Source organism: Pagrus pagrus, assembly GCF_965226575.1.
Source record: "Pagrus pagrus genome assembly, chromosome: 14".
Taxonomy (NCBI): domain Eukaryota; kingdom Metazoa; phylum Chordata; class Actinopteri; order Spariformes; family Sparidae; genus Pagrus; species Pagrus pagrus.
The window spans coordinates 16095995-16121146 of record NC_140198.1 but is presented as its reverse complement, the minus strand read 5'-3'; the positions used below and the strand labels follow the sequence as shown (position 1 = coordinate 16121146).

The 25152-nt window shown below is 39.6% G+C and overlaps 1 protein-coding gene across 2 annotated transcripts; it reads left to right on the top strand.

Moving 5' to 3' along the window:
- Positions 1–948: 948 nt before the first annotated feature.
- Positions 949–24449, top strand: ophn1 (oligophrenin 1). 2 transcript variants are annotated; one of them, XM_084374233.1, is made up of 24 exons: positions 949–1571; positions 2774–2869; positions 3271–3332; positions 4709–4780; positions 6197–6298; positions 6392–6502; positions 6648–6752; positions 6850–6979; positions 7085–7185; positions 8795–8886; positions 9979–10057; positions 12905–12938; positions 13043–13105; positions 13680–13754; positions 15295–15379; positions 15796–15854; positions 17006–17111; positions 17252–17411; positions 18447–18591; positions 19440–19742; positions 20265–20409; positions 21922–21972; positions 22911–22959; positions 23090–24449. In XM_084374233.1, the coding sequence occupies exons 1-24, from the start codon at positions 1418–1420 to the stop codon at positions 23093–23095; spliced, it is 2385 nt and encodes a 794-aa protein (XP_084230359.1). In that variant the 5' UTR covers positions 949–1417; the 3' UTR covers positions 23096–24449. The 2 variants fall into 2 exon arrangements, with proteins under 2 accessions (XP_084230359.1, XP_084230358.1); XM_084374232.1 differs by having other exon boundaries at positions 20262–20409.
- The last annotated feature ends 703 nt before the right edge of the window (positions 24450–25152 follow it).

Sequence of the window (25152 nt, the reverse complement as noted above, 5' to 3'; positions counted from 1 at the left end):
TTAAAACAAAGCAATATTTACTTCCGACACCTCACCAAGGGTTTGCATGTGTCTAGTGGTTGTGAACAGTTCAACCAAAAAGTTTTTTTCCCCCCTCTTTTTATTTTTTGTTAACTCAGGACTTGGATTTATCCAATAATTCACAAGAAAAAAAAGCAAAGACTACTTGAGAATGTGCAAAAATTAACATTAAGTTGTGTACCAGTATTTAAAAAGAAAACAAACAAACAAACAAAAAAACACCTGTGACTCCTCAAATGTATCTTCCCACTCCTTGGCTGTGGTGTTATTTTCTGACAGACTTTCCCTTGATCTTAATGGAAACGGTCATGAGGTCAAGGAAGGACGTGAAGGAGAATTTCCATCTGTAAAGGATGGTCCAGTGTACCCCATGCTGCTTTCCTTAGCACTTAGAGAAGTAGACCAGCTCTCATCATGGCTGCCACTTAGACACTTTCGGGTACTTTTACTTAGTTAGGAACCTTCCTAAGAAAAAGATTGTTGGGGGTACCGACCCACAGGTAGGGAACCACTGCACTGCATGTTTTTTTATTTATTTTTTTATTATTATTATATAGTTGTGCAAAACATTTTATTGTAAACTAGTTTTGACAGTGAACAAGAAACAAGAAATACTCCAACACATTGAGATATATGTAAGCTACACAATTATCAATCTGAACAATATATAATCATCAGTCTTTTAGTTGTGCTATTTCTTACTGATCAGATTTTCTACGATTTCCAACAGCACTTGAAAGCAGCAGCATCAACACAATCGCCCGGGCTGTGCTGCGGCCCCTTTAAGAACCTCCTGGGTGTGGAAAGGGGGAAGTTTTTGGTGAGTCCACAGCCAGTTGGATCCGTCCCATTCAGGTTTGCGTCACGCTCTTTGCAAAATTGTGGGACGTGAGGATGCGTACAACATCTCTGTTTGAAAAAAATATACATTGAGTAACACGTATTCATAGGTATAATATCGCGATATTACGTTTATAGATTAAAAATCATTTTCAAATCGATGTAAGGACAGAAGGAGGTTTCGTGGAAGGGGTGACATATTTCGGAATGGGACGCGTCCAAAGGGATTCTAGCCGCTCTCCTAATCACGACAATGCAACAAGGAAAAAGTAGCAAAGAAGAACAGGATTCAATTGAATTAGAGTTTAACCAGCGCGTCAGAGCAGATAAAGAGGGAAGTGAATGCGAACCGGACCTCGTCACTGTTTAGTGCACTTCATAAGTGAGCAGCTGCCTCCGCAGGCTCCCACGGACACCATGGTTTCTGCTCCCCTTAACAGATGAGAGTCGCCTCAACTGAGCAGCAATGAGCAGCGTGCGATAGGCGAGTGTAGGCTGCGTGGCTCCCCGAAACAAACTCACTGCTTCTATTGTCTACAAGCCTGTCGGTCAGAAGATGGGGCATCCTCCTCTGGAGTTCAGCGACTGCTATCTGGACAGTCCGGACTTCCGAGAGACGCTCAAGTGTTATGAAGTGGAGCTGGAGAGGACCAGCAAATTTCTCAAAGAGTTGATAAAAGATGGCAACAGTGTGATCACTGCAATCAGAGGTAAGGGTGTTGAAATCTCAGCTCTCTTGTTCTGAAGTCTATATGAGGTTTTTTTTGTACCATGCATGTAAATACAGTGATGTGATGAGGTTGACAGGATCAGCATCTGTGGGGCCTTTTTAAGGGCCTTCAGGATCACTGTGGGTGGTTGGGAGAGGCATTCAGGGAGGTGCTAGTGCTCCCCTGGGAGAACACCAAACAGCCTTCTTTGAAATACCAGGGATCTGATGCAGATGTGCAGGATGACAGCTGGTTTCCAAACAGCTGTCCTCTCCTGCACCCACTACCCCCTCTGCTCTTTGTGATGTGTCACCCTCTGCTGCTGGTTGTAGTAGTAGTAATAGCATGGACCACAGCCAGTGACAGCTCACAGTAGATGTGTATATTTGGGTCAGTAAGGCACCCATGAGGGAAAGGCAGTCCAAATCAGCAGTGACGAGCTATTCACCTCGAAAACAGAAAGTGTCATTGTAGGTGCTGTGGTAGTGCTGCAGAGTGTTGAGGGTCCTTCTGTGTATTCAGCTCACATAATAGGCGGAGGTCACGAGTGCTGATTGTTTGGGTAAACTAAAGAGATATTCATGAATTTTTCATCTCAAGTCCCGCTCTCCAGCTGGAAATGTTGTGAAATAAACTCTGCCTACACAATTAAAGCAAGAATCTAGAGCTGCAACAACAAATAGATTGATTATTTTAGTTGTCAGCTATTAAATCAACTCAAACTTCTCTGTCCCAGCTTCTTAAAGGTGAATATTTTCAGATTTTTTTTTAAGTGATAGTTGCAGCCCAACAAGAATCCAAAATAAACTGAACTTTGTTGATTTAAAAGTGATTTGAAGATCAAGTCGACAAAGACGGGATATAAAATATGACGATATTAAGTTCCTCAGGCAAAATTCCCTTCAGCAATGATCTGAAAGACTCTGTGTTGTTTCAATAATAAATCCCAGACACAGCTGGCATGATGTATTGCATAGGCTGCATGTTGGCTGCTGTTGTGCTGCTGAACCCTGCCAAGGGTATCTTTCATACTTTTGATTTTCCAACCAGAGAAAAAAGACAAACCACAGAGTTACAATAATCCTGGACTGCTCTTCATTTCATTCAATCACACTCATCAGAGTTGGATCAAGAACGATAAAGTGTTATATATTGCAGTTGTTTTTGGTCTCAGGAGGTCTGAATTCTGGTCCTTTTCACAGGCTATTCTTTGGCGGTACAGAAGTTTTCACAGACCCTCAGCATGTTCCAGTTCGACGTCATCGGTGACTCCCTGACAGACGATGAGATAAACATTGGTAAGATAATACAGACATTTATTTATATCTACTGATTGTTAAAGTCATGATGATGAAGTGGCTCTTGTACTTGCACAACATTCCATGCTTTATTCCAGCATTTTATTCCCTGTTTACTAACACCACATGGAAAATTAAAACATTTTACACCAGAGTGAGCTGATGCAAACAGACTTCCCCTACTTGACCTCAGTGGAGAGGCAAGTTTTTGGCAGCTCCTCTGTAATTCCCCACAAGTTAAATATGAGGGAACCAGGAAACTTCTCCCTTACCGCAATTGTTAATGGCACACATTTATAAGGATGTGTGTTTCTTTTTTGATGTTTCCTGCATCCGACAATTAAGATAAGAATGTGCAAAGACTTTATTCCGGTCGTCATCTTTTGTCTTTTCCTCCGCAGCTCAGTCATTCCAGGAGTTCGCCGGACTCCTGCAGGAAGTAGAGACCGACAGGATGATGCTGGTGGGTTATCCACTTCCTCCAAGCTGACTCTGCATCCTGTGTGACCCCTCATTAGACATGCAAAACCACATTAACACATCCTGCTCTAAAGATCAGACCAGTTGGATGAAAACCATTGGCACAGATATCTTACTTTCTGTGTCTTTATGATGTGAAATCAAGACCTTGAGATCTCTATCCATTTATGTTGATTGATATGTTATCATAACACATCCGGTCACCTAGATACCATCTGTGTGAATGTGCAGCCTCGTTCATGCTTGTTAAGAGGCGTGCTATTCATTATTTTGCTTTCAGTTCCCCTTTTGGTTCTCTCTGTTCCCTTTTTTTTTTTGGAAATGGTTCCATTTTTTCATGTGTTGTTACACTTCCATGCTGTTTTTATTTAATCTTTCCTCTTTCTGAAAGTAGAGCTGCAACTATAAGTCCATTAAAGAGAAATACATTTAAAGAAAAATAATTTTTCATGCAAAAATGTCAAACATTTGCTGGTTCCGGCTTCTTAAATGTAAGGACTTGCTGCTTTTCTTTGTCTTTGGCAGTAAATATAAAAAAGTATTTTTGGACTTTACTGATTACTGAACATTTATCTCAGTCTTATACTTATCTTAGACTTAAAGGAGACATAGTATGTTCATAGGTTCATAATTTAATTCTGGTTTACTACTAGAATAGGTCTCAAAAAACACATCAGTTTTCTCTTACTGTCCAGTGCTGCAGCTCTGTATTCCCCCTCTGTCTGAAATGCTCTGTTTTGGCTCCTGTCTCTTTAAGGCCCCCCTCCTGAATACCCAGTCTGCTCTGATTGGTCAGCTCACACACACCTGAGCCAGCACCGCTTACAACAACAGAGCACCTGTGCTGAATCAATTCTTGCGTGCCAAACTAGCCGCTTGGCATAAATTACGCAAATGTGTGACATGGTGATGTAGTGTGATGTCACAAAGTCACAGAATTAAAGGCGGGACTACTGATGAGGCGTTCAGGAGCCGTGTTTTCTGTGGGAGAGAGAAGGAGAAGATCTTTTACACGCACAAGAAGTAGTAATCGATCTCGTCCTCTTGACTTACACTTCAGTCATGAACTCCTGACACTGGGAGCAGCAGTTCTTGTTAGACTGGGTTTTCTGGATGCAGATCTTATTTTACAGCTGGTAAAATGTGCTCTACGATGGCGTGGAAACAGTTATGAAACACTAATTAGCACCCTCACACTGGCCAAACTCTTTTCAGCATGTTTGTGTTTCACAGAAAAACCCAGTTTATCTGCAAATATACTGTGTTAAAGAGTGTGTCTTACATGTGGGAACAGAGTTTGTTTGAGTATGCATTTTGAAGCGCACCGCAGTAACAGCTGCTCCCTGTTCACCTGTCCAGGTTCAGAACGCCTCCGACCTGCTAATCAAGCCGCTGGAGAAGTTCAGAAAGGAGCAAATCGGAGTTACAAAGGTGAGTGTTTACACCGAGTCCTCTGCTCTGTAAGTGAAGTGTGGCTCATTCCTGTGAAGTCAGATGTTTGTCAGCACTGGGAGCAGTGATCAGTGGGTTCATAGTGTGATCTGTTTCTATGCCCGGAGAGTCAGATAGTTATACAAGAAAATACGTTCCTGAGCTGCTTGCACTGACCAAACAGGATGTTTAAAGCTACTTCCTCAAATCTGTTTGTATACACGTGTGAGACATTTACCTGTGTAAGAACATGAAAGGGAAGCAGTTTGTAGCTACGAGCAACTCATTTTTTTCTAAAGTGACCCCCTGTGTGCTCCTTCACCAACATTTTATTTTGCTTTTAAAGTTATCAGGAAACTCTGTGGGGTTTCACCTCGATTATTCAGCACGACATTTTGATTTCTTTCTAGTTCTGCTCCAGTGATCAAAACAGATTAGTTTCCCCTCAGTGGATTTCTTAACCAGCCACTTTCTGTAATGCTGTGGTCATGTTTATGCAATCTGCGAATGGAAATCTACACAAGTCTTGACAGTTTGGAAAATGCTTACGTTTGACTGTTGTGTCGTCAAGGTTAGGAATATGCTTGAATACAATATATTACAATATATATTACAGTCTTTTACTACTTGAAATAACACAACCCCATCATCCTATTTGTTTGTCTCCTGGTGTGGAAATAAATAAAAACTAAATAATCATAATTAAAAAATGCAATCAAAGTTAATATAAACAGTTGACAAAATAATAAACATTGGTTGCTGTGGGTATTAATGAGTTCGCTAAACTGCAGTTGCATTTATAGTAACAATTTAGATGTGATGATGCTTCAAGAGTGTAAAAATCTTAGGTTCCTATTACTTGGAAAATGAGTTCATACTACAAACACTGCAGCATTTTCAGACATACTGTACATGTATTCTTTCACATTTTAAAAACAATATGTGTTGATTTCAACAAAATGATAGACTGGTTAAGAAAAATCAAAGTTTTCTCCATGACAGACGAGGGTATCCTGTGCTTAACAATGGCAAAGTACACGTGAGTGAACAGTATCCGAAAAAGAAGAACAACAGTGAAAGTGCCAAACTGAATGTTAGTTCACACACTTTTTTTTAAATCAGCAGTCATAATATTGATTTTTTTCTTTTTGCCATTTATCCTTTTACTTTTAGCTTAGTGCTTGTATTAGTTCTTTATGCACTTTAAGCCTACTATTTCAGCCATTTATCCCTGACCTCAGACTTTTTGATCCGCCTGAAAAATCCAGTATTTGCCTTTTTAGATTTTATTCAGAAACTCTACCAGCAAGAATTTCAACTTGAAAACATTTGTCTTTTTTTCAGTGACTTGTCTTTCAGCCAAACAAACTCTGTCTTGATTTAATCTCACTACAATCTTTCACATCTTTCATGCAGGAAAAGAAGAAGAAGTTTGAGAAAGACAGTGAAAAATATTACTCCCAGGTGGACAAACACCTGAATCTCTCTGCCAAGAAGAAGGAGACTCATCTTCAAGAGGTGAAGTACAGCACATATTTATCATTGTTGTGTAGTGAAATGTACAAATTAGAGGCAGCTATTTGAAATTTCCTTTTTTTATATTCCCTACAGGCCGATGAGCTCCTGGACAGAGAGAGAGTGAACTTCTATGAATCGTCAGTGGAGTATGTGTACCAGATCCATCAGGTGCAGGACAGGAAGAAGTTTGACGTGGTGGAGCCGGTGAGTGCTGCCTCTGCCTCCTCTTCTGCTTTGCTGCCATGCAACAAGATTGAGGAAACTAAAACAATCCCTGTACTCAGTCATGCATTCTGTATGTCAGCTGTTCCTTTGTCTGAAGTAAGTCACTCTGGATCTGGTTTGACAGGTGCTGGCATTTCTGCACAGCGTTTTGACGCTGAACAACCTGACGGTGGAGATGACTCAGGACTTCATGCCTTACAAGCAGGAACTGCAGCTCAGCTTGCAGAATGTAAGTGGTGTTACTGGCAATGATTGACGCCATTAGTGAGATTTAATAAACTTTAATCGGGTGAGATTCTCAAGTGCTGTCTGGTTTGTGCCTGCAGACCAGAAACAACTATGAGAGCACTCACGGAGAGATGGAGGAGCTGATGAAAAGAATGAAACAACCCTCTTGGATTGACAAAATGCACAGTTTTCTGCCCATGGAGGGTTATCTGTACTGTCAGGAGAAGTGTAAGATGTTCACACAGAAGCTTGATACATTTATAAGCTCTTGCTTGAATCCCCTCTGATAAGATCTGACCAGTTTTGTTTTTTGTTTGTCTTTTCTCCCAACAGGGGCCTTGGGCGTGTCATGGGTCAAATATTATGTCAGGTATCACAAGGAGGGGAGACTGCTGGTCATGGTGCCTTGTGAGCAGAAGACTACAACTAAACAGGTGCTTTACTGAAATGAAATATGCAATATAATGACATATCAACCACTCACAGCCAACCCCAGCACCCATACACAGTGCAGGGAAGACTGCGAGTGAGATGCCTTATCAGCCCACTCTGATTATGCACCGGCAGGGTCCGAAATTAAAAAGTAAATGTCACAAGGCTGCAGGTCACACTTGTGAGGTAAATGTTGAGAGTCTAATCAACCGCATTTTGGTGTAATTTATGGGCACCGTTGCCAGTTGGTAAATGTTAAAGTAGACCCATTATGATTTTAGTTTCTGTTCCTTCAGTGTTTTATATATGTAGCTCCTCTCTCCCACAGAAAACACGGCTCCTGAAATGCCGCGTCAGAAGTCTTTAATTCGGTGACTTTGCGACATCACACTATGTCACCATGTCAGACATTTGCCTAATTTATGCCCTGTAGCGGCTAGTTTGGAACGTAACAATTGAGTTAGCACAGCTGCTCTGTTGTTGTTAGCGGTGCTGGGTCAGGCCTGTGTGAGCTGACCAATCAGAAGAGACTGGGCCTTAAAGAGACAGGAGCTAAAACAGCGTTTCAGACACAGGGTAATACAGAGCTGCAGCACTGGACAGTTTGAGAAAACTGATGTGTTTTTTGAGCACTAAAGAATGAAAACCTAGTAGTAACAGCATAATATGTCTCCTTTTAAACTATTATACCAGAGGCCTACAGTTATTGTATTTTGGGGGATGTCATAATGTGTAAGTTTACAGAACACAGACATTATTTTTTGACACAAATCTACCCACATCGGGTTTTATCTTTAAATACATCAATTTTTAAACATCCATCAATCTGACAATTTTTTTAATAGCCTACTAATGGAAAATGAAATTACAAGACAGCACGACTGGAAGTCTGTTCAGAGTCTGCATGAAAACAGTTAAGGCTGTGAGCTTAGCTAGTTGAATAGCTAACTGGGTTTATTGGTGCAATCAAAACAACTCGACTTGAACACAGCATACCTTCGCAGGAAAGCTCAAGCTCCACTTGCAGTTTACTTAAATGAGTGTCAGGCTGAGGGAAAGAGAGCGTCAGCCATGCTTGTGAATCATCATCAGAGCCTACACCAAGCATGATTGGCGGAAGGAGGTCACGTGAGACGTAGGATCCATATTTTGCTAACCTGATCATTGTCAGGAAATTAATTAAAATGAGGCAGCGTAAAAGGGAAAAACGACTGCTCATGTAAGCATCACAAAATGATCAAATTACCGTAAAGTTATTGCATTACATCTGGCAGCGCTATGTATGTATGTATGCAGCTGCTTTCTGTCCTCTGCTACAGGAACAGGGACTTCGTGGTGTATTCAGGTGCACCTTTAAAAACTGTGTAATCTACTTATCTTAGTACGGTAGTATCTAAGTGCCTGGATGCTAACAGGGTTTTAATGGTGCATTCAAGTGCACCTCATAAACTCAGAGATCTATATTCGAATGGCTATGAATGCTAAAAATCACTACAATATCCCATTTATTTCTAAATGGGCAGATTTTACGAAATCTATTAAAAATCTTCATCAAATTGTCTCCATCACAAATGGCGACCACTTTCCAACTTTCCTTCTCTTTCCCTGCAGGGCCCCACGCAGCTGACACTGAAGTCCTGCATCCGTCGGAAGACAGACTCCATAGACAAGCGCTTCTGCTTTGACGTGGAAACCAACGAGAGGTTAGCAAGTACAAACAAATCTAAGAGAGCGTGAGATGAGGCAACACAAAAAGCCTTGTGGGATAAACAGGTGAGCAGGTGGCTGACAAGGACACAGTGTGAGGGCTAAATGGACTGTAGCCCAAACAATCCCTGATGGAAGCAGATGGCAAACGCCGAGATTTTGGTGGGGGGGGGGAGGAACAACAACAAGCTCATATTTATATAAGCAGGCCACTCGGTTCACAATATGCATTTTAATCGACTCTCGAGCCACGGGCTGCTCTGTCGCGTTTCTTGAAATCTGAGGAAATACTTGGAGTGTGGACAGGGTGTTTTTAAAGGTTTAAAAGCTGCTTGAATTATGCATTAAGTGCTTGAAAGTGTCTCTGAATGTTGAGCAACTAATTTGGCCAGCATGTGAACCGAAGAACTGCATAATGAGGAGCTGGCTGTTTGATAAACTGAAGATGGCGGTGCCATCTAGTTTAGAAGATGATGTAGTCGGCTGGAGGTGATTTAAGGCCAGTGTCCCTGAAGTGCTCGCCGAGCTGGTACCTGACCCTGACCTTTGACCCTCCTAGGAGTGAAAGAACGGTGAATACTCCCACAGGGCTAACATCCTCCTCTGCTCTTAAAATCGCGGATGCCCAGCATGACTCCTATAGATATCATGGATGTCTATTCAACTGTTGAAGCTGATTGCAAAGTTATTTTTTTGAGAGTTTTTAAAGATTTTTTTTTTATAGTTAGTTGATTAGTGCAGTTGGCAGAAGGAGCTTTAAACTCACTGCACAGTTGTCTTAGTTAACAATTGATTCAGTCGCCTACAAGCTGCAAAATTTGGCAGCAGATTTCGTTGCTTCTGTCGTAGACAGATTGCAACAGTTGAATTTCATCATCTCTCTATGCTTTTCTTCATTTATACACAACATGGGATTTAATCAGTTACTTCCAGGAGTCTTTCTTCTTGTGGTGTTATTTTTGTCTACTGTGGTTTGCTTGAAATAATGTGTAATCAACAAGCTAAATGTTCACAGTATTGAAGCATTATATCCTGTTACTGAATTGCAACATTTGCCTCTCTAATGGCATTTGTTACCGTCTCCATAGAAACACGCCGGTCACTTTCCAGGCTCTTTCGGAGGCAGACAGGAAGTTGTGGATGGAGGCCATGGATGGAAAAGAGCCTGTGAGTTCATTTCTCTTCTTCTCCTTGATATAACTTCTGTGAAAACTGCTTCACCTCCAAAATATCGGAAAACCCTCCACGGCAGTTTCAAATCCAAATTTTGTGCCAAATGTTGGAATCAATATCTAGTCCTCCACCATGCAGATGGAAAGTCAAACCAAGTGACGTAGTCCGCGAAACATTTCTGGAGCTTCACAGCAAAACAGCTTTGCAGCATTCTCCTGAATGACTAGAGTAAAAATGTTAAAACATTTAAAAAAAAAAAAAATGAGCTTCATACACTAAGTCTGTTGAACTCCGCATAACAAATCATAACAATTTCTGCAATTTATTCCAGAGTGTTGTTTTAAATGGCATTCATTCATTTGTTTTAATGAAACCATATCAAATCAACAGTTTATTAAATCAAATCCATCAACTAAAGCTCATGACTGCTCCCATTTAACACTTGTTATGCACCGCAGGATGCAGGCATGGGTGATCTCATTATGGCTTCTGTGTAACAGATGTGTAAAAGATGAAGCTTGTTAGGTACATTATGCATCAGTGTGTGAATAAATGATGGCATCTAGTTAGTCTTAATAGACCCTTACAGCAGGGCTCAGTTCACACCGTTAATGACTTTATCCTGGCTCTCATTATCATGTTTAGTTGTTAACTGAAACCTCCATGTTAAATGTGCCAAATGCTCAATCTGACAACCCTTGCTGCTCCCACAGTCTGTCTCTGTCATCAGCAGTTTTGAGGCAAAGCCATTTCAAACTGCCTCACTAGCAAGATTTAAGACATTGTTAAATCCTCTTTAAGCAATATGTAGTTTTAAATGTTGCTGTCTCGCTCAGATAACTTCCATATCAGACAGATCAGTTGACGTCGTGTAAGTTGTGGTCAAAACAAACAAACCGTCACTACCAGAGGATGTGAAAATAACAGAAGGCACACTTTTCAGTGCCCTCTTCCTGCGCAACTTCCCCAATGACTTCTGTATATCGTGAACGTTTCACAAGCGCTTCTCGACTTACTTCGCCCAGATATGCTCAAGTGCACCAGGATGTGGAGATATTAAATTGTTGTAAAATAATAATGAGACTTTATATTGTTTATGGTAAAAGTGTTGTGTTTTCTTGGTTTTAAAGGCTGTATTAAAGTGATGTAATTTTCTGAACTTACCAGACTGTTCTACTTGTTCTAATACTTGCCTTTACAAACTTAGTCACAATATTCACATCAATGAGGATTATTGATCCAAAATCTCATTGTGTTAATATTTTGTGAAAGCATCACTGTCACCCAGAGGATTTGTCGCCCAGTCCTCACATTTATGAGGTGCTTTTGAGGAGATTTCCAAATATGGAGAGCTATATCCTGTATATAGCCTTAAATATTGTGATGTTATTATAAGACCATATCACTCAGCTCTATGTTCTTTCAGAATAATCTCTTCTACCACTCTGTCGACACTCTGAATACCCTTTTAGCCTTTTGAATAGTTAAAATATACAGTGAAGCACGGCTGTCAGAAGGACACTTCATATTAGTGTATAAGGGCGTCAAAGTGCAACATGTCTATGCATGCGGTTACATGTTTCAACCAAAGGATGTTTCTGTACATACTGCACCTTTTGAAACTTCCTCATACCCTGCTGTTCTTCTGTTTGCTTTGAAAGCATTTCATGTAAATGTAAAGGACCGTGTTAATCAAGTGTCATTTCCCTTTTATCATGCACTTACTGACCTCTGACCGACAGTCAGTCGATTTTAAGAAAAGTAATCAGCATCTGGTTTAATAACAGTTTAATTGTCGGGTCATTTTTCTATCAAAAAGGACAAATATTAACTGCTTCCAGTTTCTCACATACATATTGACCAGAGTTTCGGAGGTTTTGTGTCCACGACAAACAAACATCCTCAGGAGCTCTGGAAGCTAAACCAGGCTGATGCCTCCAACGTCTACACGCAGCCAGCCGGTCCATTACAGTCTATTAAGGTCCAGAAGTCTCTGTTTTGGCAAATTTGTCACATCTCCAGACCAAGAGGCAGTTGACATGCCTGAACCTGCTGTATGTGCCAAAATGACAAATCTAATGCTACACTCTCGGATCACTTCAAGGCCCCTTTTCGTGGACTTTCCACTGCACATTCTGGCATAAAAGTGTTGGAAAAAGGAAGAAAAATGCTTGCGTGTTCCTCTCCAAACTCACACAAGCAGTGGCACATTTTGACCGTTTTTCTTTTTGGCCACTGAAATGAAAACAATCATTCAAAAATTGGAAAAAAGCTTTAATTGCTCTCTGATGGATTTCTCAGTTCTGAAGCAAAGCTGTCGTGTCAGCTGATTTTCTTTTTTGAATTAAAGAAACGTTTTTGTTGTTTATTTTCTCCTAAAAACAAAGGCGAGAATAAAGCCATAGCTGTTCTGCTCTCAGGTGTAAATCAATGACAGGGTGTGATGGTGATATTTGACACACACGCAGCCTGAGACAACAAACACCCTGCTGCTACTTTGCTGTCCTGGGTTAGATGTCCTGGTTGGAGTTACTGGTGAATTTGCCTAAAGTCATGTACTGGTTTTAATATTAAGCTGAACTGACTTCTTTTCATTTGTTTTCTTTCTTGTCTTTCTTTCTTTTCTTCCTTCTGTCTCCTCATCTCTTTTTTCCTGTGTTTCCTGCATCCTTAAGTTCATGTTATCTGATGCTGCTCACTCGATAAACTTTGACTCACATATTGCAGCTTGTCTCTCATTTTTGTTTTTTAAAAAGACGTGTTCATTAATCACGCTGAAGGACGGTCACAGGTTTTTCCACATATTTCAATTTCCTTTTACATTTTTGTTTTTCGTTTCAGATCTATCACTCCCCAATTCACAAGCAAGCCGAAAGTAAGTCACTCATCATTACACTCAAAGTCTTAAGTTGTGAGGTCACTGAAAACATCTGTATTCAAGTTTTGCCTTCAAATGACCGCTTGCTGTTTTTCTGTCAGTGGAACTGAACGAAACCGGATTCAAGTTTGTGCGAAAGTGCATCAACTACATTGAAACAAAAGGTAAAGTGTCTCATCAGATGTTTATCCCAGCTGTCTTTAGTACTGTCTGGTTCCCTGAGGGGGGCGTAGTTGAGTCGTAGGTTAAATGTTGATGCCACGGCTGCAGGCTGCTCTCAGGAAATAAATGCCCTCATGGCAACTAATAATCTGAGAAAAATGGTCTATTTCAGATTGTACAGACTTTTGATCATCGCATCGTTATCACACACTGTCTGATCTGTTTTTGTTTTTTTTAAAGAATGATTTTTCACTCACTCATTCTTTCTTTCTTTTCTGCATGCATGCTAAAACTTTAAAGCTCAAAATCTCAAACCCATCCTGAAGTCATTCGTAATTTGATTCACCTTACACGACTGGAATTAAATACTCAGTTCCTAAACCTGTATATTGACTCATGATCCAAGCACAGAGAGCTGCACAGTTTCAAACGAAGTGGTTCATGAAACACTGGCAATCAGGCAGGAACATCTGTATCTTAATTCTGGCTGCTGCGAGACACGTGGTACATATCCACTGCTCTGTACATGTCCAGATTTCACTCCCCTTTTCTCTTTTTACCTCTTCCCTCTTCCAGGAGTCACGCAGGAAGGAGTGTACAGAACGGTTGGCAGCAACATCCAAGTGCAGAAGCTTTTAAATGCCTTCTTTGGTAAGGAAATAAGCCTGTGAACATCTACATCTGTCCATCTGCTGTGTTTCTACACATGGGTTAGCCCACAACACAACCGGTTCTGCAACTGTTGTTAAGCTTGGGTGTGTGAATGATGAGGAAGTGTCAGCAGGTCATTGACTCGCAGCGCTCCTCCTTTTTATGGCCTCAATGTGGTCGTAATTCTGTATTTTGAATAAAGCTTATACCGGCTAACTTATCACCCTGCTCTGCCTCATAAGTTCAACTTAACTGAGCTTTGTAGAGTCTTTTAACACATTTTTTTTTTTCCAGATCAATTCAAATATCGTTGTTCACTCTCACAGCTCTCATAGCATCATTCTGGGATGCAACAGGCAGCAGTTTCTTAATGCAAAAAGCTCTAAATCCCCACTGTACTACCAGCATAGCACCAAACAGCAGACAACCAGTGCCAGAGGCCAGCTAGCCAATAAACAAAGTTGAGCATTCAGCAGCCAAGGACTGAGATTTTTAGAGTGTGTGTGAAGACAGACAGAATTATGAACTTTTTATAACTGAGGCACAGCGGGCAGAGTGACACGTGGAAGTCAGTCAATTCAGGGAACTCGGGATCTTGGCAGGAAGTTTGAAACGTTACCCTGAGGAAACTTTGTTGTTTACAGGATAAAAAACAATTTAAATCAGACTTACAAAAAAAAAAAATCTCACTTGCCTCTTCAGGCTTCCGTATAGTACCATTTTGCAATTTAACACAAGGCATTCACTTTTGACAGTGGACCACCATTACGTTTTTTTTTATGTCTGAGTGCTGAGGATGAATTGAGGAGTCTCACAGCCTGAGGAAAGGAGCTGCTCAGTAGTCTGGTGGTATGGAACAGAACTAAAACAAAGTTGACTTCATTTCACTATCATGTACTGCAGTTATTAATGTTATATAGCCAATCTTAATAAATCTTTTGACTCAGCCATACATCCTGCAAACGGCTGTGTACAAACAAGAAAAAGTGTTAAAAATACGTTGCCGCTTTCTTTTTCCTCGCTTCCAAAACAAATGCACATGCTAGCCAGATCAAGATCTTTACAAAATGAGGTGGTGGTGCTCTAACCACTTTTGTCCACAGGTGCCCCCAGAATCAACAAAAAATTAAGGTTCCTTGTAGTCACTTTAAATATAATTTTTTTTCACACAAATTTGGACTTGTCAGAGGAAGAAATGCACAGGTGTTACTAATAACATTAACGATAGCTGTTTTCTGTTGAAGTGTCCCAGTAAGACATGACAGTGTGACAGTGAACCAGGACCCTGAAGCCTACCCTGACCCTGCAGCTAAATGGAATTCAGCCGTTACGAATCTTCCTATTTACACCTGTGTTATTCCTGCTGTGACATGTTAAAACGTCTTCCATGAAGAAGGCCTATTCTTTGACCATTTTTGCATTTACTATAATCCTAACCTACTGAATCCCAATCAAGACAGTTTCCAATTGTAGGTTTTTATGTAAAATTAAACATAATTGGATTAAAAATCTTGGACCTGTGTTTTTTGGTCCGTTACAGACCCCACAAACCCAGGAGATGTGGATCTCCACAGCAGCGACTGGGACATTAAAACCATCACAAGTGCATTGAAGTTTTATCTAAGGTATGTTTGAGTGTGAGGAGACGTGTGTGAGCAGGAGACACAAAATGAATTTGTGGAAAATAATGAATTACACTGCATAGTTCCAGATCTTTGGCTACTTTTAAATGACGGTGGCAAATTCTATTTATCAATGTATTTCAATTGGTCACGAGTCTGACTAATTTGAAATTTTGCACCGTTCTTCTCTCTACAAACCCAATTCCATAAACCTGCCTGTCTATGTGTTGACCAGGATCCAGACACAAACACTTAGCATAAGTTGCAGCCTTGACAGAGGTTGTGCTCTCGAAGTGCTTTTCTGGTGTAATTGAGTGACGAGTGAGTGCTGCTGTTTGTTTTTCTTTTGTTTGATGTGATGAGTTACATCGCACCGCAGTCTTGCACTCGTCCACAAGTGTGTGTGTGTTTATCTGCAGGAGCTTGTCTGAGCCACTGATGACCTACAGTCTACACAGAGACCTCATGTGTGCTGCAAGTAAGACTTGTTTTGCAAATTATCCAGCGCTAATTTGTGTGTTCCTCTTCCCTTCCCTTTTAAGTATTTTTACTCTGATCTTGACCTATTATTCAAACATGTGTCTAACTCACATTTGTGTTTCCCTAAAAATCTAAAGGACTGCCGCTACATTTCCTTTTGAAAAGACATGGCATTAGGAAGGTTGCAAGTTGATAAGCGCTTTTGCCTAAAACATGTCCTCACCTGTTAGCATGCAACAGGGAAAATTATTTCTCCACTGCATGCTTGTATATTCATGTTGAACTACCTGAAGTCCACATACTTTTGTTTTTGCAAAGATAATCATGTGCACATGGAGCACAGTGTGTAACGTATGTGTCTTTTCTTGGTTTTAATGGTGCAATATGTAAGAATTGGCCACCTGTCAAAATTATACTCCAAACAAATAGGGGGCAGCATATCACAAGATGCTAACTGATGCAAACTATAGCTGCCATTAGCTAGTTAGCTCAGTTAGCTGTGCAGCTAGAGGATTTGGACTAGAAGCTCAGGTGTTTACACAGCTAACACAGGAGCTTTGGAAATTCTCTGATTCCAGCTTCTTACAATAAATAATTACAGTTTTCTTTACTCCTCCATGACCGTAAACTGAATATCTTTGGGTTGTGGGTTTGGGTTGTGTCAACACTGATTGACATATCTCACCATCTTAGAGACCAAACGACTAATTGATTAGTTGAGGAAATTATCAACAATGAAAAGCTTTAGTTGCCTGGACACCAGACACACTTGAGGCATTTGTACATAAATATTGTGCAGACAGGCTGCACATTCAACAGTTTAATAGGCAGTGCAAAATGAGCCTGGACGACAATAAATGAAATTTGAGTCCACTGTTTGTTTTTATCCCTCACACAATGTCACTGTAAATCAGAGAACAGACACAAGTTTAATAGTGTCAGCCTCATTCTGTCAGGATGTACAATAAGACAACTGGTGGCTTCAGGTTCCTGGAAATGTCACGCAGTAGTTGAATAGTACTCGACTTTATACTGCCTTTTGTTCAGGAGACTTTCTTTTATGAGTCTGATTCCGTTGCATGCGTGTGGTTGTACTGTACTCCATATAGCGTTTAAACATTTTAACTTTGTGTTGTCTTTGTGTCACAGAGTCCGATAATCTGGACTTTCGACTGACTGAAATCCACTCACTCACCTACAAACTACCGGAGAAGAACAAAGAGATGTTGGAGATGCTTATCAAACATTTGGTCAAGTACGTGCTACAGTAGCATACTTTGTTGTGATTCATCATTAACTCTTGCTCTCTTTATGGAAATAAGCTCAGTTAATGTATCACCGCCCTGTGCCCATTTCAGTTATATTTTATTCAACCCAACTTGATGCTTCTTTCAGTGTGTGCAGCCACAGTGAAGACAATCTGATGACTCCTTCAAACATGGCGGTTATCTTTGGTCCCACGCTGCTGAGAGCGAAGGAGGAGACTGTGGCGGCCATGTTGGATATCAAGTTCCAAAATATTGTCGTTGAGATTCTGATCGAGGACTACAAAAAGGTATGTTTCAGGCTATCTACAGACAAGTGTGTGCTGTCAGTCTTCTCATCGAAGTGAATAAGTGTTTTTTCCAAATGTTTAATTTTTAATTTAAAGGTCCCATATTTAAGAAAGTGGGTTTTCTGATCACAACACAAGTCTAGGTGCTATATAAATACTGTCCGTGTGAAAGTATCAAAACGCTCAATCTACAGAGGAATGCACACTGCATACGGGAAACTATTGTTAGCCAGTTAGCTCAGTTAGCCATGCAGATAGCCAGACTACCAGGGGAGTGTTGGTGTTTGCACAGCTAGCACAGGAACTTTGAACCATTGGGAGAAAGAGGTTTTCAGGCTAGCTGGTTAGCATGCTATATTCAGTAGATAATACACACATCAATACAGAGATACAGAGATGTCCTTGACATAACGTCAAAGCTGTTATTTCTTTACATTATGTTGATAATGTAAATGATAACTTTTAAATGTTTAAACTAAAATTCTAAATATTGTTCCTTTAAATGAGCCTTCAGGACTTCTGTGAGCTTGTGATGTCGCAACAACACAGTAACACCCACATCATCACGCCCGTTGTTGCAAAAAACACTGGTAGAGGTGATGTAGAAAATGGTGGCTGGGGCCTGCTCAGGCCTGTGAGAGCTGACCAATCGGCGCAAACAGGGCTTTACAGGAGAGGGGCCTTAAAGAGACAGGCACCAAAACAGAGTGTTCAAACACACATATATATATATATATATATATATATATATATATATATATATATATATATATATATATATATATATATACATATAAACATATTTTGATAATGAAAAGCATGGAAACATTTTCTAGTAAGCATCCAAAATAAAAGTATGAACCCTAAAATCAGCATAATATGGGACCTTTAATGCATTTTTTAAAATTTGCTTGCCAATCATTTTTCCTGCTCTTTCTCATGTATATCATTCAACTAAGTTACGGACTCTATGAAGCTGAAATAGTGGCTCCTGAACCAAAGCGTGACTGTAACTTTTTTTGTGTGTGATCACAGATCTTCAGCAATATGCCAGACAGCTCCGCCCCACCCATCCCTCCTCCGCGGATCACCCCGAGGAAGCGGCAGCCCATCACAATCTCCAAGCGACCACCTCGTGTTTATCAAGCTCTTAGTCACGACCACTTTCAGCACACAGAGAGTAATTATCAGCCTCCCTTGGTCTGATTGTCATCATCATCCTCATCATTATCCCATCCTGTCAGTGCTGAATGTTTTTTGATGTTTTTTTAAAAAAAATATTCCAGGAAGATTTGTAGCAAACACACCCGCAGGGTCATTTCCTAACATTTTCTGAAGTGCAGAAAAATGTGATTTACTGTACGTGTGTGTCCATCAAATACCATTGCAAACAATTATTACTTATTCATAAACATGGAGTTATTCTTTTGTTTGTCTAAGAATGTCAAATCAAAAATCTTTTCATTGTCTTTCTTTATTCTTTATTGTTAATACTTTATTCAAGTACAAATAAAATGAATCTCCATTTTTTCATCTCACATTAGTCTTTTTTCCCCCCAATGCTTCTGGCTACATCATGTAATTTTCTGTCTGTTTAAACCCCTCATTAAGTGGGTGTGTCTCCATCCTTTCATACACTGTGGCAGAGAAATTCGGAGCACCTGCTGCTTCTCCTCTGTGTTGTGTTTTTTTTTGTAAAACTGTTTTTAACTTAGTATAGCCAAAAAAACTATCTCTGTATGATTACTCCAACTTTGATATGTGCTTTAAATTCATCAACAAATAGTTTTCATGTCATCTAAAACCAGTAAGGTGCTGTGCCAGATGTTTAAGTTAAGTTTATGACATTCCTTTACATCGTACACTCATGTGACCTTGGACTTTGAAGATAACTCGTATTCTCTCATAGAGGAAAACTTATCTCAGAGGAAGATCAACATCACTACTTAATCTCAATGTTTAGCTGTAGCTGTTCACTCCAGGCAACCAGTACCTTGCATTAATCACCATGTTGTATCTTTGTACCAGATGGCCAGAATGACAGCTCTGTCCAGGACGGGGAGGTCTCAATGAACCCCATTCCCCTCCAGAGGACCAAACCTGTAAGCGGGGCTCCGCTTGTTCCAAGAGAACCTCCTCCAAGACTAGCATTAATTCCCAAACCAGCTAACCGTCAGGACAGGCAGTCGGAAGCTGATGTCGGAAAGATGGATGACATGAGACAAAGGCCAGATTCATCTGCAAATGGGGAGTCAGGAGTCTACGTGAGCAGAGTGCCATCCTTCCAGGGCAGGAGACCAACTGCAAAGGGCACATCAGCCAACAGGGAAGGTATGATGATCTGGTCTTTATTTATCTGTTGCTAAGAAAAGAAATTTCACGTGGTTTCATAGAATTTGCAAAAAGTGAGGTACAAGGGGATAGAAAATGAAATACATGTGTTGCTGAGATATGTGGGGAGACGGAAAGAAAATGTCAGCCAGCTCTTAAGATCTTCATCTGCTTGTTTTCCTTTTGTGGCACCATCAAGTCATTAAAATCATTCTTCTCTCCTGCTTTTTAATTTTGTAGTGTTGGTTGTTTTGGTAGAGGCAATAGTGGTGCCAGTTGTGTTGCTCTTGGCTGACACGTGTCCAGCTGCTGCATCCTTGCTTTTAGTTAGCTATTGGTCATTGGTACTGATCATTTGAATCAGGTGTGTTGGAGCAGGGAAACATCTAAAACATGCAGGACATCACAGCCATTGGTCTTTAATTTTGCCATTAACAATTTTATTCCAAAATTCCCTAATCGCCTTCTTTTCTCAGACGTCATTACAGGAAGCTTTAGTTTTGTTTTTGTTTTTTTCAGGAGATTCTGACGGTCTGACCAGAACGAGGTCCACAGAGAAACCCGCCATTTGCAGACCCCCAGTCAGGCCTCCTGAGCCCCCTTCCAGGTTGCCCGCTCAACAAAAGACCCAGAGTGCAGCGAACAGCGAGAGCTCGGCCGTATCTTAGTAAGTGCTCTTTAGAGATACAGAAGTCTGTCACCACCTTTTTATGGTTACTTTTAGACATAGCTGTCATTTACACTGGAGATGCTGGAGAGATGCTGGGGACATGTCCCAACCAATTTTTTGAAATGGCTCCCCATTTTGTCCCGATCACTTTGTAAAAGCATAGTTTGTCAAAAAAAAAAAAAAAAGAAGAAGAAGAAAAACTTGCATCAAGAAACGTTAACTAACAAATAAGAGCACTGTCCATCAGCACTTGCAGTTGAAACTGCATAACAATGTTTTAACCCAGGACCTGATATGTACAGTATCCTATAAACTAAACAACAGCCGACAACATGTTCAGGGAAAATATTTTTTACAGTAGGCCTATATAAAAAGAACGTTATAGCACAGTGCTGCCTGCTAAAATACAGTAGTTTATAATTTCTCCTACCTTTTTCCTTTGTTGTGCACGTTGGGTTGCTGTTAATTAGGCTGCTGCACTTTTTAAAAAGCATATAAGTAGCTTCTGTACCTTTCAGATTGATTTATTGAATTAATTTATTTAAATAATTAATAGAAAAATACAATTAAAGATATGTTTGCTTTAAAATTAATATAGATTGAAATATAGAAATAATCTAATCCCAGTTTAAATCACACACAGATTCAACCGATCAGGGTTCAAGCATCAAGTTTAAATACTTGACTCATGAAATCTTTTCTAACATTGAAATGTGCAGCATCGAGGTTTGTGTTCAAGGTGCAGGTTCTGTGATAATTATCTACTTTGACATCACAAGATCTTCCCATTAAATTGACTTAAAATCACATCCAGTGTGTTGAAGCCCATTTAAGAAATGTGTTATCATCCGAGCTCTTATGTCCCCACCACTTCTCAACACAAAATGTCACACTTGCTTTTAGATATGCAAATAAAGAAAGGGTCAAAAGGGTCAATAAACATTGTATCTGCTGTTTTAGTAAGATCTTCAAATTTAGGCAACTTCAAAAAGGTGCCAGATGTGCTATTGACATACGGAAGCCAAGAGCAGCCAAGGAGATGATTATTTTTTTTAGATTCTGTTATCTCAAGAAGGGTAAAAAGACTATAATCAGTACTAACATGTGAACTATGGACCACTTCTCATCACTTGTAGTGATGACCCCACAGAGAACCTGACTCTGCAGTTCTTTTCAGGTCTACCAAGCTTTTTAGGGTCTCCCAGCTCATTGTTTTGGTTTTTACGCTCCACGGCCAATGTTTTTATTTACACTTGTGCTTTTCCTGCTATAAAATGTCGATAAATCTGACTTTTTTACAAGGACTATTAAACGTTATGGCTGCTCTTGGCTTTTCAAAGTTAACTATCTCTTCAATGTAACACTCAGAATCCAGTGGAAATCATAGAGAGAGAGAGAGAGGTTATAAAACCGCTTGGCCTACTAAATCATACATGCTCACTATTGGATTACAAGGATTTAATGAAAAGTCTTTTTAACCGACATGTTCGTTTTCTTCTTTTTCTGCAGTGTTGCTTCTAAAACAAAGTTTTTTGAGAATGCCTCCAGGCAAGTTGGCAGGTATGTAAAGGCTTATTTTTCCCCTCTGTGCTCCAGTTTCTCTTTCCTTCTTGGTCTGCCTGCCTGTCTGTTGTTTTTCTTTCTATTTTTTTTGGTTTTGGACACTAGTATTGCAAGTATTGCTACTGTATTTAGTATACATTATTGAAGAATTACTGTAATGTTGTAAGAGCTAGCTTCTGAGCATAACCTAGATGTTTATGGTCATTTGTCACTTTTCAGACAATAAATCATTTATTACTCACAAGTGTGTGCACGCTGATTCCCCTGTTTCGACTCATGTTAGTTGTCCTGCTGCTGTTGAATTGATTTTAATTACTGATGTGGAACACACACATCTACTCTTTTATGGTCTGGATGGTCCTAGTTAAGGCCTTCACTGGCAGTGATTAAGGCTGTAAATGAAGAATGCATTAGTGGGAGGACTTTGTGGGAGTTTTTATCGAAGACAGTTTATTTCTTTCATTACTGAAATCTCCTGAATCACTGCTACACATAGTTTACATTAACGTGTCCAAAAGGGAGGCTGTGCTGACGTATGAAGCTCTTGTTTGGCATTTTTATTTGCTATCCCGCAGCCTAAGAAGAAGTTGGATCATCTGAACAAACTGTCTGTCAGCAACACAGTTTTTAAATGTTGATAGACTAAGAAATAACAATTAGTTGTTAGCCAAAAAGCTAACAATAATTTATGGTGGTTTTACCATGTAACAGACAATCAAAATAACTTGGATTTTTTAGCCTTTTGTTGCACATTGTGACGTGTTTGCAGTGTGACACTCCTAAAAATTGATATCACAGTCACTCCGTCTCACACAGTTTGAGACGCAACAGAGCTGAAGGATTGAAGTCATCACACAGTTTGTAGGTGATGACGGTGATTAAGCTGAAACCATACATGGATATGTAATTAATTTGTTTTTTCTCTTCTAATTTAGTCCACCAACCTCTCCGCCACCTTCTTCAGGGACAAATGTAAAAAAAGAGGTGAGATTTACTGTTATTCAGTAATTCTTATGCTGTTTAATCTGTCACAATGTACTGTAGCCGTTTAATGAACTGAAAAAAACGGTTAGTTTAATGCGTCTCTTTTTGTACGTTTGTCTTGTTTCCTCAGAATTAAAGTTAAGGCGACTCAGGCCGCACCATGTGACCGCTGCATGTGCTGGTGGGTGCACGTCAAGCTGGAGGGAGTCTCAAAAGAAGAACTCAGTCGCTCTTGATCTCAGTAGACAGCCTGAAGAAATGGCTCTCCATTGACTTGAATGGATGTATTTGATTCCATTGATTTTTTTTTTTTTATTGTGAGAATGGAGTTGGAAGGCAACACAGCAGCAAACTGACTTTTGAATGAGCTTTGTGTTGGATCATTATTCCAAAGTTAGGACGGAGTAACAGCACTGTTTCCCCTTTGTTTAATACCAGTTGACATTTGTGTCAAATCACTTAAAACATTAAGTTTCTACAGTGTTAAAAAGTTTGAATGACCAGTTTTACTGGCGGGAACTAACTTCCGTATTTGGTTCTAACAGAGTACTTAGATATAGTTGTCAGCACTCTTAATGCTTCTTTTAAGCATTTTAAAATAGAGCTCCCAAAGAAGACTAATGAATTAAAATGGACTTAATCAGTTTAATCATGATTGATTTGATTAATGTGAGAAATGAGTCTAATATTAACTTCTAGAATTTAAAAAGTGGACCTTGTTATGTTTAGTCAGGGAATTGGATGAAGCAAAGTAATTTAAAGCTACATCCATGAAGTATTTATTTCTGTGGAAGCTATTTTAGTTGACCCATTTAAAAAAAAAAAAAAAAAAAAAAAAAAAAAGGATATTTAGATCAAATTATTACATAATGTGACATAATGTGTCATGTAAAAGTCACTTTTGAAGCGGCATTACAAAAAGTATTTTATGTGATGTGCCTTTGATCCAGTCAGTGTAGTTTGAATTTACATAATGAATACAATGTTAGTGTAATAGAGAAGTATTACAACGTTCTCATACTTCTACACCACTCACTTCTTACCTAATGTACTGTAGGTAGGTCAGGTTGCACAGGAGAGTCCTCAGAGTTTACCTGAATTTGTTGCACCCAAATGTTGGGATTAAAAACGTATGGTTACAATATGTGAAAATAACACTCCATTGGTTTTATTTTTTTTTATTTCTTTGTTCTTAAAATGTTAAAATCTGTCAATTTTACATGTTTTTTTTTTTTTTATAACCCAACTTGAAAATTCTGCTTGTTGTCTGGTTGGATGTGTTTTCAAAAAGTTAAATAAACACGAATTGCTCTAGAAATTACTCATAAATATATTTTTTAAAGCATCTGTGTATTACCACTCACTTTTGTGTTATTGCATGATACTTCCTGTCTCTCCTCAGGTAGTATGAATTCTATTCGCATTTGTACTAAATGAGTTTTTTTTTAGATCCTAAGTAACATTTTCCATTAAAGATTGTAACTCCTTAACGTGATGTTAACAGGCCAATCTATGGCAGTGCAATTTTACTTATGAAAAAAACAGACATGAGTGCCATCATCCACGGGGGGCGCCGCAAACGGGGGAAAAAAAAAAATTACTACTTTTTACCATCGCTATTACTACTATTATTTCGAAATATTATATAAGCCCACAGCAACATAACTTCATAGCATAGCCTATTAAATAATGGCCCTCTGTGGGGGGTGGGCGTGGTTAATTTCACTGCACTTTACTGCTTTTTGCACTCTGGTTAGACTGAATTGCATTGCAATGACGATAAAGTTGAATGAATCGCATCTGTTTTCATTATTAGTCTATATTAGTCTTATTTATAGCACACACAAGCATCTGTTTTTTATTCAAATGTAACATCCAGTGGTCACATATACTTCGCTCTTCAGATGCACTTTTAAAACATTCAATACATACATGCAGTTTCTTTGTGAGTGTATGAAAATTGATTGTGAAATTGACTGCGATGCAAGGTGGCGCCAGCGAAAATCTTGCCTAGGGCACTGCATGTGAAGATGCTAAAATTGGGATTTTGAGGGCTTATCTCTTTGATATTCAGCCATTCAAAACCTTGGAAATCAGCCTCCGGGAAAACTTGCTTCCGTACGGTCAGATGGCTGAGAGGGCTATTCATGTTTCTGATTTGTCCTTTATACTTTTAGGTCGGAGAAAGTCCCC